Source organism: Symphodus melops, assembly GCF_947650265.1.
Source record: "Symphodus melops genome assembly, chromosome: 8".
In the NCBI taxonomy this organism is placed as follows: domain Eukaryota; kingdom Metazoa; phylum Chordata; class Actinopteri; order Labriformes; family Labridae; genus Symphodus; species Symphodus melops.
In genome coordinates, this window is record NC_136698.1 from 1,521,943 (window position 1) to 1,540,979 (window position 19,037).

At 42.6% G+C, this 19,037-nt stretch overlaps 1 protein-coding gene across 1 annotated transcript in view; it reads left to right on the forward strand.

The window, feature by feature from the left end:
- LOC306828627 (uncharacterized protein) overlaps window positions 1-16,233 on the forward strand; it is an 18,252-nt gene extending 2,019 nt beyond the window's left edge. The window contains exons 2-12 of the mRNA XM_079351154.1: window positions 356-490; window positions 647-754; window positions 1,352-1,581; window positions 1,730-4,148; window positions 5,815-5,988; window positions 7,822-7,995; window positions 10,832-11,005; window positions 13,096-13,269; window positions 13,870-14,043; window positions 14,613-14,786; window positions 15,847-16,233. Coding sequence (XP_079207280.1) covers window positions 375-490; window positions 647-754; window positions 1,352-1,581; window positions 1,730-4,148; window positions 5,815-5,988; window positions 7,822-7,995; window positions 10,832-11,005; window positions 13,096-13,269; window positions 13,870-14,043; window positions 14,613-14,786; window positions 15,847-15,853 — 3,924 coding nt within the window. The 5' untranslated portion in view covers window positions 356-374 and the 3' untranslated portion in view covers window positions 15,854-16,233. The remainder of the gene's footprint in view (window positions 1-355; window positions 491-646; window positions 755-1,351; window positions 1,582-1,729; window positions 4,149-5,814; window positions 5,989-7,821; window positions 7,996-10,831; window positions 11,006-13,095; window positions 13,270-13,869; window positions 14,044-14,612; window positions 14,787-15,846) is intronic.
- Window positions 16,234-19,037: the final 2,804 nt, after the last annotated feature.

The window sequence follows — 19,037 nt, forward strand, 5'->3', positions numbered from 1 at the left end:
CCACAACCTCACTCCACAAACAGAAAGACAAAAACGTTTTAACATTGTTCGTGCCCGTTGGTGTTTTAAGTTGAACGGCCCCCTCAGCCTATAACCCCCATCTCTGGCTTCCCCAGCGCGAGAGGACGGCTCGTTTGAAGGAAGATCCGCTTGTAGCGTGCAGTCTACGTTGCTGTGATTGTAAAGAGGTGTCGGTTTTTGTAAAAGTAATGTTCCTCTGATGAGTTATTGATCCGAAGAATGTGTGAATATCTTTCTAACTTTACTGAAGTATGTCTGCCGATCAAACTGTTACTGCCTTCTCTTGTTTGTTGAACTTTGATCTCACAGTGAGTGTTCCTGTTTTTCCTCTCAGACTGACTTCAGATCAGAACATGAATGTGGAGGACAGAGCAGAGTCTCCTGTACCCAGCTGTGTGTCTCTGAAGAGTGATTGGTCCAAAGATTGGGGGATAGACTTCAGAGCTGAACCTTTACCTTCCCACTTAAAGTAAGCCTCCTGATAAAAGAAACAGACCTGGAAACCTTCTCATCATCCACAGCTGTGTCGCCCTTTTTGTATTTACAGCTTCTTTTATATCATTATCATCAGAGAGTTGATCAAACATTCACGTCATAGACATTTAAAACTTGTTTGTTCTTGCAGATTTGAGAGACCAGAGTCTCCTGTACCCAGCTGTGTGTCTCTGAAGAGTGATCGGTCCAAAGATGAAAATCCACATTTCAGTATTGAACCTGGACCCTCAGACACAAAGTAAGAAAACTTAACTACTCATTTTCACTTCACATGTTTCCTTGTAAAGCTGTAATCTAATCTAATGCCTGACACACACTAAAGGATTTTTAGCCCACACATGATGACAAATCATGACACGCAAACTAAATGTGGCTAGCTGCTAGCTCGTACATCCTTTACGGTAAACATTTTGGTCAAACTCATTTCTTCGTCAGTGTGATTGTGGTTTGTTTTACAGACTCGTTTTTAAAACACTTGTGTTGTTGCCATGAATCAAAAAGTTGGTCCTGAATTTATAACATCCATCTAACTTTATGCTTCCTGTTTGCTGTAGTCGCCATGGTAATGTTTGTTGTGCTTCCTGCTTCAGTCAGCTTGCGTTCCTATTGGCTATTGGTCTTCCAGCATGTTTTTAATGTCTTATATTGTGTTAAAGAGTGTTACTCGTTTTTGTAGGATTGTAAATGTTCAACATGTTTCCGAACTTCAAAGAGATCAACGTTTTTTATGAATGTGACCTAATTTGACACAAATTGATGCATTTAGCTTTAACATGCAGACATATTTCTGCTCTCCTGGGTGAATCAGTTTAGTTCTAAAGACATGTCTTCACAGGGGGACGAAGAGGACTCATGTTAGAGAGGAGCAGACGTCCTGTCCTGAGTGTCAGGACGTCCTGAAGGATCCCGTCTCTACCAGCTGTGGACACTGGTTCTGCAGACAGTGCATCACCTCATACTGGGACCAGTCTGGTTCAGCAGGAGACTCGTCCTGTCCTCAGTGTGGAGAAAGATCCAGAACAGGATCTGGACCGCAGACAGTCAGTCAGAGCAGCTCTGAACGAAGTAAGACTTTACACCTTTGTGCTTCTGTGATCTCCTAAAACACAACTTTTATTGGTCAATGTCAAAAGTCTATAAATTAAAACTCTTTTTACTTCTTTTACAAAAATATCTGAAAACAATAATCAGATTGTATCATTCTCTCTTTCAGTAGATAGAGGTCAGCAGGAGGTTTTAGATCAACATAAGGTCAGTCTGAGGACGAGATGTGAACGTGTGACTGAAGGAAGTGATGAAACAGGAAGTAGAATCCACCTCAACAGGATCTACACTGAGCTCCACATCACAGAGGGGCAGAGAGAAGAGGTGAACACCCAACATGAGGTGAGACAGATGGAGACAGCCTCTGAAAAGAAGACCGTCCATGAGACTCCAATCAAGTGCCAGGACATCTTTAAAGCCTTACCCGACCAACAGGAACCAAAGACAGGAGCTCAACCCGACCAACAGGAACCAAAGACAGGAGCTCAACCCGACCAACAGGAACCAAAGACAGGAGCTCAACCCGACCAACAGGAACCAAAGACAGAAGCTCAACCCGACCAACAGAAACCAAAGACAGGAGCTCAACCTGACCAACAGGAACCAAAGACAGGAGCTCAACCCGACCAACAGGAACCAAAGACAGAAGTTCAACCCGACCAACAGGAACCAAAGACAGGAGCTCAACCCGACCAACAGGAACCAAAGACAGGAGCTCAACCCGACCAACAGGAACCAAAGACAGGAGCTCAACCCGACCAACAGGAACCAAAGACAGGAGCTCAACCCGACCAACAGGAACCAAAGACAGGAGCTCAACCCGACCAACAGAAACCCATCAGAGTGGTTCTGACAAACGGCGTGGCTGGTGTTGGAAAAACCTTCTCAGTGCAGAAGTTCACTCTGGACTGGGCCGAGGGCTCAGAGAACCAAGACGTCAGTCTGCTGATCCTGCTTTCATTCAGGGAGCTGAACTTGGTCAGAGATCAGCACTACAGTCTTCTTGAACTGCTCCGTGTTTTCCATCCAACATTACAGAAGTTAGCAGCAGAGACGCTCGCTGTCTGTAAACTGTTGTTCATCTTTGACGGCCTGGATGAAAGCAGACTGTCATTGGACTTCACAAACAGGGAGGTTGTGTCTGATGTCACACAGAAGTCATCGTTAAACACACTGTTCACAAACCTCATCAAGGGGAATCTGCTCCCCTCAGCTCTCATCTGGATCACTTCTCGACCTGCAGCAGCCAATCAGATCCCTCCTTCATGTGTTGACAGGGTAACAGAAGTACAAGGCTTCACTGACGCCCAGAAGGAGGAGTACTTCAGGAGGAGGTTCAGTGATGAAGATGTGTCCAGCAGAATCATCTCACACATCCAGACATCCAGGAGCCTCCACATCATGTGTCTGATCCCGGTCTTCTGCTGGATCACTGCCACAGTTCTGGAGCACATGATGAGCACAGAGCAGAGAGGAGAGCTGCCCAAGACCCTGACTGACATGTACTCACACTTCCTGCTGGTTCAGACACAGAGGAAGAAGAATAAGTACGGTGAGGGACATCAGGTGAGTCCACATGAGCTGACGGAGGCTGACAGGGAACTTCTTCTGAAGCTGGGGAGGCTGGCGTTTGAACATCTGGAGGATGGAAACATCCTGTTCTACCAAGAAGACCTGGAGCGGTGTGGTCTGGATGTCACAGAGGCCTCGGTGTACTCAGGAGTTTGTACAGAGATCTTCAAAACAGAGAGTGTGATCTTCCAGAAAACAGTCTACTGCTTTGTTCATCTGAGCGTTCAGGAGTTTCTGGCTGCAGTCTACATGTTCCACTGTTTCACCAACAGGAACACAACAGTACTGGAGGCTTTTCTGGGAGAATCCAAAAGTATGTATAAGGATTCAATTGATCCAATGTCAGAAAGCAGTGAAGATGATGAGAGTGAAGACGAAGAATTCGGGGACAGAGGAAGCAGTGAAGATGATGAGAGTGAAGACGAAGAATTCGGGGACAGAGGAAGCAGTGAAGATGATGAGAGTGAAGACGAAGGATACAGCGACAGAGGCGAAGTAGACAACACTTGTTTGAAAGTCTTTCTGAGTAGAGCCATGGAGAAATCCATGAAAAGTAAAAATGGTCACCTGGACCTGTTTGTTCGTTTCCTTCATGGACTGTCTCTGGAGTCAAACCAGAGACTCTTAGGGGGCCTGCTGGGTCAGACAGACATCAGTCCAGAAATGATCCAGGGAGTCATCAACAACCTGAAGAAGAAGAAGAAGAAGAAGAAGAAGAAGAAGAAGAAGAAGAAGAAGAAGAAGAAGAAGACCAATATCTCTCCTGACAGAAGCATCAACATCCTCCACTGTCTGATGGAGATGAAGGACCTCTCAGTCCATCAGGAGATCCAGGAGTTTCTGAAGTCAGAGAACAGATCAGGGAAGAAGCTCTCTGTGATCCACTGCTCTGCTCTGGCCTACATGCTGCAGATGTCAGAGGAGGTTCTGGATGAGTTGGACCTGCGGAAGTACAAGACATCAGACCAGGGACGACTGAGACTGATTCCAGCTGTGAGGAACTGCAGGAAGGCAAAGTAAGTCCAGATGTGATGAGTATTATAAATCAGTGTCATGTACTAACTTACTTATTTTAATTCAAACTAAATATAATCCTCACTGTTCACCAAATAGTCTTCCACTGTTCATGTTCAGGGGAAATTGTCAGTCGTAGTTTTTTTCACACCTGATGTTTTTTTAGCTTTTTGTCCTGAGTTGAAAAATTGGGCGGCATCTGGCTTGTTACATAAACATTGTTTCCTACATATAGATGATGCCTGGTATATTTCTGTCCACCCAAGTAGCTTATGTTTCCATCCTGTTTTTATTTAATTTTTCATTTACTAATAAACCTGGGGGAGGACCTCACGGTTCCTCAGGAGGACCACTGAAGAGGTCCGTTCTTTGAGCCGCTCTGAACACAATCAGTATGAAAGGACTTGACGGGTCACAGGGACCGTGCGCCCCCTCCTCAAGAAGCATGAATCAGGTTTAAAGAAAAAGTTTACTCTTGACTCCTGCTGAGAGATCAGACGCAGCAGAACCTCCGAGAAAAACCAAGAGTGCAGAATCACATCAGCAGAGAGAGAGGGAGTAACAAGTACATCTCTCTTCTAACAGCTGTTACTCTGTGCTTTGTGCAGTGACATGGGCACGTTACCACATGTTTAAAAAAACAACTAATAACGTTTAAACCTTTAGTGTTTCACTAAACGTTTAAATGTTTAGAAGTCACACCTTCAGTGCCCAACCTTTTTTGAACCAAGATCTGCTCATAAAGTTTCCAGTCTGCAGAGATCTAGAAGTCCACATACAGAGCTGTAGACATTGCTGACAGCCTTCATGCATTTAATAAACACACAACAAACAGAAAATAAGTCCAGATATTATAAATGACAGTTCTGTGAGTCCTACACAATAATACAATACATTTACTAACATACTTTTTATTTTCTTACTCTAATCTTACAGTTGATTTAAATGTTAGGTTTGTATTTATGTGAAATGTTTTTCCTCCAACATTAATGTTGTTTTTTTTGCCAAAAACAACTTGAATCTGCTGAATTTATCCACACTCTTGATATTCTGTTCTTTATAGAGTTCAGCACAGAATCAGCAGGTAGCAACTGTACATGAACATTTTTAAAAAGAAGCAATGACAAGCTTCAGTTTTGATTGGATCAAGGCTCCTCAGCTGGTGCATTTACATGAGAGGTGAACGGACAGTGGACCTTCTCTCTCTCTCTTTCTCTGAAACTGATGTGATGCTGCACTCTTGGTTCAGCTGTGTCTTATTTCTCTGCAGGAGTCGAGAGAGATTTTTAAAAAAAAATAAGTTTTGCTCTTCCCGGCTCTCTTTCGCATGTGGAAGCAACAATTTTATGAACACATTCAAAATTAAACAAAAACAGGTGAGAGATAAACTTGGACGGCCATAAATTTACGAGGGTGGCTCTCCCAGGTATTATCTATGTGTGGGAAACACTGACATTTCTATTTTATAATTGTATTCTATAATGACTAAACGTCTCAGGAACAACTAAGAATCCGTCCTTAGTCTACTTGTCGACCACGATCGACTGGTTGGAAACCCCTGGGTAAGACCAAACAGGACCTGTCTGACTGTTTAATCATCAAATCTGAAATGTAAATATCAAACAATTCTTTTAGAAGTCATATTTTTCTTTTCATATGTCACAACAGACTTTCTCACTGTGGACTCTCAGAGATTCACTGTGACGTCGTGGCCTCAGCTCTGTGGTCCAACCCCTCCCATCTCAGAGAGCTGGACCTGAGCTGGAACAAGCTGCTGGATTCAGGAGTGAAGCTGCTGTGTGAGGGACTGCAGAGTCCAAACTGCAGACTGGAGACTCTGATGTAAGATCACAGACTGTAATGTAATGTGTGTGTGGGTGTGTGTGGGTGTGTGTGTGTGTGTGTGTGTGTGATGGTGAACTTGGCTTAGTATTGACTGTTGCATGTTTTGTCTTCTCCTGTATTAAAATCTGATCAAATGTATTTATTTCACATCAATCCTTCTAAATGTCTGAACAGTTTGTAGACTGACTCAAAGGATAGAAATGAAGTATGTGATGGGATATTTTCTGTGTTCACAGACTCAACATTGTGCTCCATCAGTCAGAAAGGGCTGAATGTTGTTGTAGTTCCAAACGGCTCCACCAGGTGGAGCCTCTGTTCTGAGTTTGTGATAGAAAGAGTGGATCTCTGACATCCATCTTCATGTGTGTGAGACGGTGAGAGGACTCTGACCCTCAGTGAGGAGTTAGTGCAGGTCACGTCTTTATATCACTGCTCATGTTTGATGAGTGAATATAGAGCCGTAGAGACCTGGCTCTGTGTGCTCCATATCAAGTCTTGGAGAATTAAAGTGCTGTGTGGAAATCCCCACTCTGCTGTCTGTCAGCTATCTGATGCTAACCAGCTATCCAGGCACTTCTGCTAATTGCTACCTGCTGCTAGCTTCTCCACCTGTAGCAGCCACGTGACCTGATGATGTCAGTGATGATGGAACTGGTTCAGAGTGAACTCCATCAGCTGGGTGGTGTGTTTAGCATTCACCAGAGCTAAGAGTCATAAACAGACTAGGGCTGGGCGATATCGACCAAAATATATATCTATTTTTTTTCTGAACCACGACATTCGATATCTATCTTGATATTTTCTTCTGTGGGTTTGGGAGCTGACGAGAGGGAAAAACACGAGAGGGTTAAGTCCACAAGGAAAACACGAAACATAGCTGACACAAGGAGTACAAACCGCTTGGAGAAGAACAATAATCTGGCGCCGACTGCAGGGAGAGAGCAGGCCTCAAAGCAACGCTGATTAGATCCGGTTCCCCTGTGGACGCCCCTGACTCCAATAAAGAGCAAGGGGAGAAGGGAAGCACAGGAGGAGCAGACAGACAGGGAGAAAAACCAACACACACACACATGGGAAGCACAACAAAACCCCAGAACATGACATCCTTGCTCTCAGAAAATCATTTTAGGTACTAATTTCTTTCTGTCTCAAGTTCTGGTTTGCAGCATGTAGTTTTACACACTCTTCATACTGAACTTTGTGGCGCTTTTCGAAATGGTGGAAGAGGTTTGTCGTGCTTGAACTTTTTGTTGCTACCTGTTTTTGGCACTCTCGACAAAATACATTATCGTGCTGCTCGTCCGATATTTTAAACCCGAACCATCTCCAAATTATACAGCCCGTGCTTTTCTTTTTACTAACCAACTCCTCTTTGGTAGCGCTACTCTCGTCTCTGTCTGCCTCCATGATGTCTTGTTGTTATGAGGGAGTGGGGGCGGGGTTTAGTGTCACTCAGAGCGGGAGAGAGGCGGGGCGGGGTTAAGAAGGACAGATAGTAAGAGGAGAAAAAGACATACTGATTATGATGATATGGAGAAAACATGCACATGAAGCCTCTGGTTTCCTCTGGTTCTGTTAAGTGAAATCATGAAGACTTGTGATTCACTAATGTGTGATTTGATAAATGTAGTAACATCACAGAGCTGACTGAGATCAGCAGCCTGTTCTTCATCTGTGCACATGAACAGCTGGATGAATGTTGAGCTGACATTTGGAGGATTTAGTGAATACACAATCAGAAATGATCCTGATGTTGAGATACTCATCACAACCTGAACACATGTGACTGGATTATACATTATTTTCATTCTTCTTTTATTCTTTATTCAGATTGTGGGACTGCAGTTTGTCAGAGATCAACTGTTCTTCTCTGGCCTCAGCTCTGAAGTCCAACCCCTCCCATCTCAGAGAGCTGGAGCTGAATCAGAACAACCTGCAGGATTCAGGAGTGAAGCTGCTGTGTGATTATCTGCAGAGTCCAAACTGCAGACTGGAGACTCTGAGGTCAGACACCTTTTCTTTCTTTGAGTCTGTGCTGCTGTTAAACACCTCAGGAATGATGAACACTGTGTGAATCCTAACCTAAAAACAAGCTGAGCAGCATGAAACAAGCTAACATTAGCAGCAGCTCTGCTCCCAGCCCCCACTGACCTCCTGAGTCCACTGAAGAGGGTCTGCTAATCTCATGTTTCTGGGCGTCATGTTGTGTTTTTCCCACCGGCCTTCATGACTCATTAGATTGTTAGATGGTCGAGCCTCTGATCTAAGAACAGCTTCCTGTATGGCTCACATGTTAAAAAAATGTTTGGTGATAATCACAAACAGTTCATGAGCCTCTCATCATTTTGAAAATTGTTAATGAATAAAATTATCACGAGTTACCGGCAGAAAACAGGGAGGAGGACCAAATTGCAAGTAAAATACAAAAAATGTTTATTTTGACAAAAAGGCAAAAAGAAAACTCACTCAAAGAAAACAAAACATCCAAAAAAAACATCCACCAACTCACGTGCAGGCAAGATGGGTCTTGGAAGAACTGGATTGCATGGCCACCTGGGCTAAAATGGCTTTCAAGCCCATGAAATCAAGGAGCATGGTGATCCAAAAGGGCAAAGTAACTGGAAGGTGTGAGCTACGAGTTCAAGGGGAAGTGATCCCAAACATCCAGGGGAACCCAATTAAATGCCTTGGGAAGTGGTATGATGACTCCCTGTCAGACAAAAACAGCATCTCCAACACAGGGAAACAAGTCGAAGAATGTCTGACGAAGATTGACAAGTCTGGCCTGCCTGGGAAATACAAGTGCTGAATTTACCAACATGGCCTGCTCCCAAGACTCATGTGGCATCTCACCATATATGAGGTACCCCTATCAACTGTTGAAGAAATGGAGAGGAAGTTCAACAAGCACCTTCGAAGATGGTTGGGAGTACCCCCAAGTTTTACATCCTTGGGGCTCTACATAAGATCAGGCCAGCTCCAGCTTCCAATGTCATCAGTGGTTGAGGAGTTAAAAGTCGTCAAGTGCAGACTGTCATTGACATATAGAGACTCTCAGGATCAACTCACCAGGGAAGCAGGAGTCAGGACAAGATCTGGCCGTAAGTGGGCCGCCAGCACGGCGATCAACCAGGCAGAAAGTTCGCTCAGGACCAAAGACATCATTGGTAACCCTTGCACTGGAAGACAGGGTCTAGGAACCACACACTTCCAGCAGTGGTCAAAGTCAACCCCTAGGGAAAGGAGAACCTTGATCCAGGATGAAGTCCGAAACCTTGAAGAAGAAGAAGGGAGAAGAGCAAAATCCATCGAGCTCGCAACTCAGAGTGCCTGGACAAGGTGGAACCTCCCCAAGAGAACCATCACATGGAGTGAAATGTGGTGGCTGGAGCCCTTCCGGATATCCTTTCTACACCGAGCAGTGTACGATACCCTACCGACCCCAGTCAATTTGCACAGGTGGGGGATGAGGGAGGACCAGTTGTGCAGGTTGTGTGGTGGAAAAGGAACAATGGCACACATCCTGTCAAGGTGCAAGACAGCACTGACACAGGGGAGATACAGGTGGCGTCACGATAGGGTGCTATCAGTGCTCGGAGACATCCTGGAACAAGAGAGTAGGAAGAAGCAACCAGCCAAAGCAAGACCGCTGTTGAGCACTATCGCTTTTGTGAAAGAGGGCCATAGAACGGCTTCCCACAACCCAGCCAGGCAGAATCTCCTGCAGTCAGCCCAGAGATGGGAAATGGTGGTTGACCTAGGGAGGAAACTCCAACACTACAGATGACCCGCCAACTGGAGGGTGTTGTGGATAAGGGTCGAAACACCCAGTGAAGGTTGGGGACCACCTGCAGACCTCTCTTCTAGGCCAAGGCTTCACCCATTAGGAATGTTTGCATACTAGATGTGTTATACAAATGAGCATTTATTTCATTTCTTTTTATTGTGTGTGTGAAGAAGGTGAACATTGCTTTTATATATTCTTGTATGATGTGTGTGGAGATGATTTGCTGTTATTTGATGATTTAATACGATTAATTGTAACAGTCCTATAAAACATTGTTTATAAAAAAAGAAAAGGAAAAGGGATGCAGATCATAGAAGTTAGCACTGTAATAATTTATCTTCAACCACTTTAAACTATCTTAAACCCAGAGGTAAACTCTGAACGTGATGCTGATGTTATAAAACCATCACAGTGAAGTTTCCTGGTGTCTAATAAAGCCGACCTTTTATTGTTATTCACACCACGTGGAGGGACAAAAACTATTACAGCCTCATTTTAAAGTCATGATGACAAGTGTGGCACAATCTAATTCAGATTTATTAAATGTTTACAGTCAGACAGTTTTTATGTAATTATTGAACCAATGAGATCACTTTTAGACAGTTAAAGCATGCAGAACATATAGAAAGTTAAAAAGTTAGAATGCTGCTAGAAATGTTTCAAATGTGTGAAAGGGGAAGATATTCGAAACTTTATTTTTAAACTATGAGGAAATATTATAGTTATTATTTATTTCCCATTTTAATGGTGTCAAAAAAACATAGTTCTCTAAAGTCTCAATAGGTCATTGGTGTGATGGAGGTATGGATATACAAATTCTCAGGGTTAGTTTGGGGTGTGGTAGGGGCTCAATGTGATATCTTTTCATGGGTCCTGGAGGTGCTGGAAGCGTCCCTGTCAGGAAGAACTGAAATATTAATCCATCCTAATGAAGTCCTTTAATGTTGGAATGAACAGATGATGATCACATCAGTGTGTTCATGTGGACAACATCACACATTCATGTATAAAGCTCATTGTCATCTACATTTACATCGTTTATTCTTTATTCAGATTGTTGAGCTGCAGTTTGTCAGAGATCAGCTGTTCTTCTCTGGCCTCAGCTCTGAAGTCCAACCCCTCCCATCTCAGAGAGCTGGAGCTGAGTGAGAACAACCTGCAGGATTCAGGAGTGAAGCTGCTGTGTGAATATCTGCAGAGTCCAAACAGCAGACTGGCGATTCTGGGGTCAGACACCTTTTCATTCTTTGAGTCTGTGCTGCTGTTAAACACCTCAGGAATGATGAACACTGTGTGAATCCTAACCTAAAAACAAGCTGAGCAGCATGAAACAAGCTAACATTAGCAGCAGCTCTGCTCCCAGCCCCCAGTGACCTCCTGAGTCCACTGAAGAGGGTCTGCTAATCTCATGTTGTGTTTTTCCCGCCTGCCTTCATGACTCATTAGATGTTAGATGGTCGAGCCTCTGATCTAAGAACAGCTTCCTGTATGGCTCACAGGTTTAAAGAATGTGTGGTGATAATCACAAACAGTTCATGAGCCTCTCATCACCTTTAACTTCCAAACAAGCTCCATATGAAATACACAGATCCAGAGAAGAGCAGCACAGAGACATTTAGGAGTGTAGAGAGGACTCTGACAAACCTCCATGAACTGTCCTTTAGTAACAGATCACATAATGACGGGACATGTGTTTGGATGGATTGTCTGATTTTATTGTCATATATGCTGGACCTCATCATTCCTAATGAGAGTCCACTTTTCAAGAGATCTCAGGTACATCTGTTTATGGATCATTCTTCCTCTCTGTCATATCGTTCATGTTTTTATGATTATATATCAAATCAAGTCTGTGATTTAAACATACTGTGAGGAGGTTTGATCTGCTGATGAAACACACTGAAAGTAATCTGGATTTCTCTTGATGATTGTCTAAAGTCAATGAGACCACCAACATTATAAAATCCTTTTTAAAGGTCTGTCTGTTTCCAGCTGGTCGCTGACATATGAGGAGAATCACAGGACGCTGTCTGGAAAAGATTTTCTTTACATTTCCTACAGAAGAGATTCACACTGATTCATAGTTTGTATAGTTTAAAGAAAGCCGGAGGAGTTTTTTTATTAGTGAATACTGTACAGAACAACATCAGTAAAGAGAGAAGAGGTTTGACTTTGTCCACAGGGGGCGCCAAAACAGACGCATAATGAAAGTTCCTCACAGGAGCTTTGAGTGTTTGAAAATAAGAATTATCCTGGAGGAGGGGCATCGTAGTGGGGGAAAGTGTGGAGGGGGGCCAATAATGGGCCTGAAATAAACATTTATTTTTTCTTAAGCTTTTTTCTCCAAGTTATAACTGCAACAAGATAACTAAAAGTGTTTAAATTAATAAACAAACATACAGAATTCCATTCTGGTTAAAATGTTGAGTCTCTGTTAGAGGCCTCTCTCACCCCTACTGAATGTGCAGAGTGGTTTAGTCTGCCTGCACCTGTCAACTGGATTGATTCAAGTCAACAGTGAGAGTGAGTGGTGTTGCAGGCTGCAGATTAAACCAGCTGTTAGAGGAATTCAGCCAAGAACATCATTTGGATCATATCTGTGTTTTTTCTATAGATATATCTTATTAATCCCTTTCATAGACACGATTTCATACAAACCTATTTAATAAAAATATAACATGGCAGTAAGAAAGAGTTATCTGTAGTGTTAGAAGAATGGAAGTGAACTTAGAAGAGCTATTACAGCCTCATTTTAAAGTCATGATGACAAGTGTGGCACAATCTAATTCAGATTTAATAAATGTTTACAGTCAGACAGTTTTTATGTAATTATTGAACCAATGAGATCACTGTTAGACAGTTAAAGCATGTAGAACATATAGAAGGTTAAAAAGTTAAAAATGCTGCTAGAAATGTTTCAAATGTGTGAAAGGTGAAAATATTAGAAAGTTTATATTATTTTTAAATTATGAGGAAATATTACAGTGATTATTTATTTCCCATTTTAATGGTGTAAAACAAAACATAGTTCTCTAAAGTCTCAATAGGTCATTGGTGTGATGGAGGTATGGGTATATAAATTCTCAGGGTTAGTTTGGGGTGTGGTAGGGGCTCAATGTGACATCTTTTCATGGGTCCTGGAGGTGCTGGAAGCGTCCCTGTCAGGAAGAACTGAAGTATTAATCCATCCTAATGAAGTCCTTTAATGTTGGAATGAACAGATGATGATCACATCAGTGTGTTCATGTGGACAGCATCACACATTCATGTATAAAGCTCACTGTCATCTACATTTACATCTTTTATTCTTTATTCAGATTGATTGAATGCAGGTTGTCAGAGATCAGCTGTTCTTCTCTGGCCTCAGCTCTGAAGTCCAACCCCTCCCATCTCAGAGAGCTGGAGCTGAGTGAGAACAGACTACAGGATTCAGGAGTGAAGCTGCTGTGTGAATATCTGCAGAGTCCAAACTGCAGACTGGAGACTCTGGGGTCAGACACCTTTTCTTTCTTTGAGTCTGTGCTGCTGTTAAACACCTCAGGAATGATGAACACTGTGTGAATCCTAACCTAAAAACAAGCTGAGCAGCATGAAACAAGCTAACATTAGCAGCAGCTCTGCTCCCAGCCCCCACTGACCTCCTGAGTCCACTGAAGAGGGTCTGCTAATCTCATATTTCTGGGCGTCATGTTGTGTTTTTCCCGCCTGCCTTCATGACTCATTAGATTGTTAGATGGTCGAGCCGCTGATCTAAGAACAGCTTCCTGTATGGCTCACAGGTTTAAAGAATGTGTGGTGATAATCACAAACAGTTCATGAGCCTCTCATCACCTTTAACTTCCAAACAAGCTCCATATGAAATACACAGATCCAGAGAAGAGCAGCACAAAGACATTTAGGACTGTAGAGAGGACTCTGACAAACCTCCATGAACTGTCCTTTAGTAACAGATCACATCATGACGGGACATGTGTTTGGATGGATTGTCTTATTTTATTGTCATATATGCTGGACCTCATGCTGGACAACATCACACATTCATGTATAAAGCTCACTGTCATCTACATTTACATCTTTTATTCTTTATTCAGATTGACTCTCTGCAGTTTGTCAGAGATCAGCTGTTCTTCTCTGGCCTCAGCTCTGAAGTCCAACCCCTCCCATCTCAGAGAGCTGAACCTGAGTCAGAACAAACTGCAGGATTCAGGAGTGAAGCTGCTGTGTGATTATCTGCAGAGTCCAAACTGCAGACTGGAGACTCTGAGGTCAGATCACTGACTGTGTCATTTATTTGGATCTTTTCAATCCACATCCTCCATTGTTGCACATTTCAGGATTCATATATTTTCATTGTTTGTCTGAATTTAAATCTTAAAAAATTAAATTATTTCCGAAAATTTTATTTTTTTCAAGTTTTTGAATAATTTAAAAATTAGATGTGAACATGTTTTTATGACTCTGTGAAGTAAAGTTGAACAAGGTGCACATGAAGCCTCTCTGGTTTCCTCTGGTTCTGTTAAGAAGTGAAATCATGAAGACTTGTGATTGAATAATGTGTGATTTGATAAATGTAGTAACATCACAGAGCTGACTGAGATCAGCAGCCTGTTCTTCATCTGTGCACATGAACAGCTGGATGAATGTTGAGCTGACATTTGGAGGATTTAGATTTAGTGAATACACAATCAGAAATGATCCTCTAATCATTTAGAGAAAACTTAATTCATCAGGACAAAGTGATGTTGAGATACTCATCACAAGCTGAACACATGTGACTGGATTATACATTATTTTTACATTTACTCTACATCTACATCTTTTATTCTTTATTCAGGTTGTGGGGCTGCAGTTTGTCAGAGATCAGCTGTTCTTCTCTGGCCTCAGCTCTGAAGTCCAACCCCTCCCATCTCAGAGAGCTGAGCATGAGTGACAACGAGCTGCAGGATTCAGGAGTGAAGCTGCTGTGTGATCTTCAGGAGAATCCAAACTATCGACTGGAGACTCTGTGGTCAGTCTCTGTGTCCTCTAGTAAACCCTCATCAAAGGTCATAAATATATTTAGATTCTGGTTTTCTTGTGGAATAAATCCTTTTCTAAGGTCTAAACTAAGAAGAGAGTTCAACATACCCAGGTTTTTAGTGAGTTCACTTTAGAACTGACTATAGTAACATGTGTTTAAACACAGACAGAGGCAGATCCTCAGTCTTAGTTTGACTTGATCTCATTATATTTGACCACATTATATTACTAACTGACAGTTATAAAGTCAGACTACTATCAGCTAAAATATATGAAGAATCAGAGGACTGGTGTCCCAGCAGGACCTGGACAAACTCGTCCATGCTTTTATCTTCAGTGGTCTTGATTACTGTAACAGTGTCTTTACAGGTCTGCCTAAAACATCAGTCAGACAACTGCAGCTGATCCACAACGCTGCTGCTAGAGTCCTCACCAAAACCAAGAACCTGGACCACACCAGTCCAGTTCTGAGGTCTTTACACTGGCTGCCAGTCTGTCAGAGAATAGATTTTCAAATCCTGCTTGCTGGTTTATAAAGTGCAGAATGGTTTAGGGCCAAAATACATTATTGACCTTCTGATTAACTACGAACCATCCAGACCGCTCAGGTGGTCTGGTCCAGGTCTGCTGTCTGTCCCCAGAGTCAGAACCAAACATGGAGAAGCAGCGTTCAGTTTCTATGCTCTGTATATCTGGAACAAACTTCCAGAAAACTGCAGGTCAGCTGAAACTCTCAGCTCTTTTAAATTGAGGTTGAAGACTCGCCTGTTCACAGCTGCCTTTAACTAAACTATTTTAATACGATTTTACAGATTTCATAATGTCAGTGTTGTTTAAATGTTCTATTTGAATGTTTTTTCCTCTGTCGTGATGCTTTCGATGTCTTGTGTGAAGCACTTTGATTTGCCTTGTTGTTGAAATGTGTGACATAAATAAAGTTGCCTTGCTTCATTAAAGCTGTAAATCTGGACTCTGATGACTTTCAGCTGATGACGGGAGTCTGTGTAGAAGAAGATTGATGATTTCTGTGATCTGTCTTCTCTCATTAGGTGCTGATGATGATATCTGACAGAATGTGAGCGGTCAGGACGATGGTGGTGCAGAGAGGAGCAGCTGTGTCCTGATGATCCACAGACGATGAACCTCCACCATCTTGTACATGGAGAAGCTCTGCAAGCTGAGGAGAGCTTCATCCATCAGGGACTGACTGAGGAATCACATCATAGTTCATGTCACTTCACTTTCATTCTGTGCAAATATGTAAGGAGTCCTACCACACATATCCCACCTTCCGTTAACTAGGGTCACTCTTTTTTCTTTTTGACCCATACGCTTGTTGTTGTTGTTTTTTTGTTCTCAGCTGTGTGCACTTTAAGGTGAAGCCAAGTCATCTCGTTGTACAATTTGTATAATGACAATAAAGGCATTCTATTCTATTCTACTTATTGTGCAAAAGGTCACCCACTTAAAAGACAATGAGACTTTAATTTAAGCCTCTTTTTAAAGATTCACAACTTTTATTTCAGCGGGAGGAGAAACAAAAACAGACTGATGCATTTATTGCTTCTGGTGTTATTCCAGTATGCATCAGCCTCATTGTACACGTATACTTCTAAAAAGGCAGCACACAAAAACCCATTGAGCCAGCAAGTTAAAAACATTTATTGTGGATACTTCCATAATGTAGAAAACACTCTTCTAATGTGCACACCAAAAGAGGAGAAACGGGTGCACTGTGCAGAGAAAGAGATGAAAATGAAGAAGAGCTGATGAGCAGACAGACGCAGGCTCACAGCAGCAGAGTTACATTCAGACAGATCAGTGCACAAACTGCTCAGCCCCTTCTATATACACTATATTTAGGCTTTTTTATCTTCCAACAGGCAGTGGGAACAACAACGCTGTATAAAAAAAAGAAAACATAACCACCGTCACAAAACTTGAAAAGAAAAAGGGTTTTCTTGTCATGCTCTGCAGAGAAAAATCAGAGAACACTGGAAAAAGAAAAAAGAGCAGATTTTTATGGCACTTTACTTTTCCTCATGTCTGAAAAAAGATCAACATTCAAAGGAAAAGTATTCAGTGGGTCTTTGTGGGACTGGAGCTACACTTTCTTCACAGTTGAAACCCAATATCCTGCTTGGAATCGGCTCGTCCTCTTTTTTTCAAAATACTCGATTTAAAGCCGCTGAAAGCTGGACTCTCCAGTGAGAAACATCTTCTGCTCAAAAGGCTTTAAAAAGGACGCATGCATCAGCCTTTAAGAAAGTACAGAGGCATCACAGGAGGCTGTATACTTCAGCAAACACCATCACTATTTCATAAAAATAAAATAAAATCAAGTCAAAGGAAGAAAGAAAAGTCACAGCGCAAGATTTCAAATGACAGCGATTGAGTTTGAAGCACAGGTTTACAAGGTAGGACGTGGGCAGCTTGTTTCTGTGTGGCACATTGAAACTGCAGATTATTTATCACACAGGTTTGCTACACGCCTCTCAAAAACACTTCCACTAACTAGTTGAAAAAAAAACAACAGGTTCAAAATGGATTGATCTTTGAATCATAGCAACATCTTTGTCTGACATCGACGTAGTACTGGGCGATTATAAGGCTCCGACTCTCACCTCAACACCGTCCATAGATACATCCAATCCAGTGAGACGCTCTGAAATGAGCTGGTCTGAACATTCATCTGAACCAGAGCCAGAGCTTGGTGATTGTCCAGCCCTTTCCCCATGAAACAGGGCCCCCTTATGGCTGCTGTTGGATCTGCACTCTGATTATTTCAGCTCCCACTGAACACAAACAGAGCAGAGCAACAGGACGAGACAGTAACCGCTCAGCCCTTCTTTATGTCTCTCTGTCCCGACGACCAGAGGAGTGAGTGTGGCCATTTAGCAGCTTCAAAGACGTGGACGGATAGTTAGGATGGACACGGGGGACAAAAGGGAATTACCTTCTGATATCTGACGTGTTTGAAGCTGATGACGTTTTTGTGTTTGAGAAAAGAAAAAACTTTGAGTCTGGATCAAACTTGTTTGAGAGCAAAGATACTTCACTGGTGACGGCGAGGTAACGTCTGCTTTGCCCGTCCTGAAAGACATTTTGAAATCACAAAGTCTGACTGTTTCCAACACACCTCACACAGCCCCCTTTAACCTCCCTGTTCCTCTTCTGGACTCAATCCTGCTCTGAGTGTCTTTTCAACAGCTCGGACATGACAGAGCTTCAAGGTCAGACCTGATTTGGCATCAAGACTTTAAAAATGAAGCATAGGGTCGTTTAAAAAGAGGAACTTTGTGTTTGTATTTAACGTACGTCTGTCTAAAATCCTTACTCCTCCGAAAGCACTCCACGTCTTTGAATTCTTTATTCACCAACAATTCATTGATTGTTTTTCAAATGTGTCTGAGTCTTAAACTGGACGCTGCGTCGTGGACGGAGACGCAGACGCCTCGTCCTTTTGGGCTGTTTGTGATAAAATGGCAGTTTGAAGCTGATCAAGAAAGACGCCTTGAAGCAGCTTTCAGCTCATTGGCTGAGACGAGTTTAACAGAAGACGACGTGTGAGAATAGTTGATGAAGAATGTGGACAACATTAAAAAGGTTTCATGTGTGGACTTTGACCTCCAACAAGAAGGCCAAATGTTTTCTATTCTGAGTAGATGAATACGTGTCTGTCCAGGGTCTATGCAAACAAAGTTGATTCGGCCGTCTGAAGTGAAAGTGGGAGGCCCTCTGCACGCCTCGGACCTCCAGTTGTTCACCATGAAGCTGACACTCATTGATGAACGTGCATGTTAACTGTGTTGTCCCTAAGAGCGCCTGATTCCTTCACTTCCTGTTTGCGTTCTTTGACCCTGTGCAGCACTCGTCTCATTCTGCTCACCGTTCTGTTCTTCGCCTCCTGTCACTTAACGCTTGTTTTTATAATCACCTTTAAAGAAATGTTCCCTTTGTGTGTGTGTTCAGAGACTCCGTACTCAAACTTTTATGTTTGTGACTTCTACAAGAAAGGAGCTCAATAGTGACGTGAGCTGATTTACTTTCCTGTTCTGATGACTTATAAATGATGTGTCATAAGAAAAGCAACACAAGGAGGAATAAAAATGTATTATTGGATGTGTTTTGCAGTTTGACTTCTTTGTCTGCACACAGTCAGACATTTACACCGTAGTGCTTTCTGTCCATGCAGAACTGAGCTGTTGGCTTAGATGTGTAAATCAGCTCTTCTTATTGG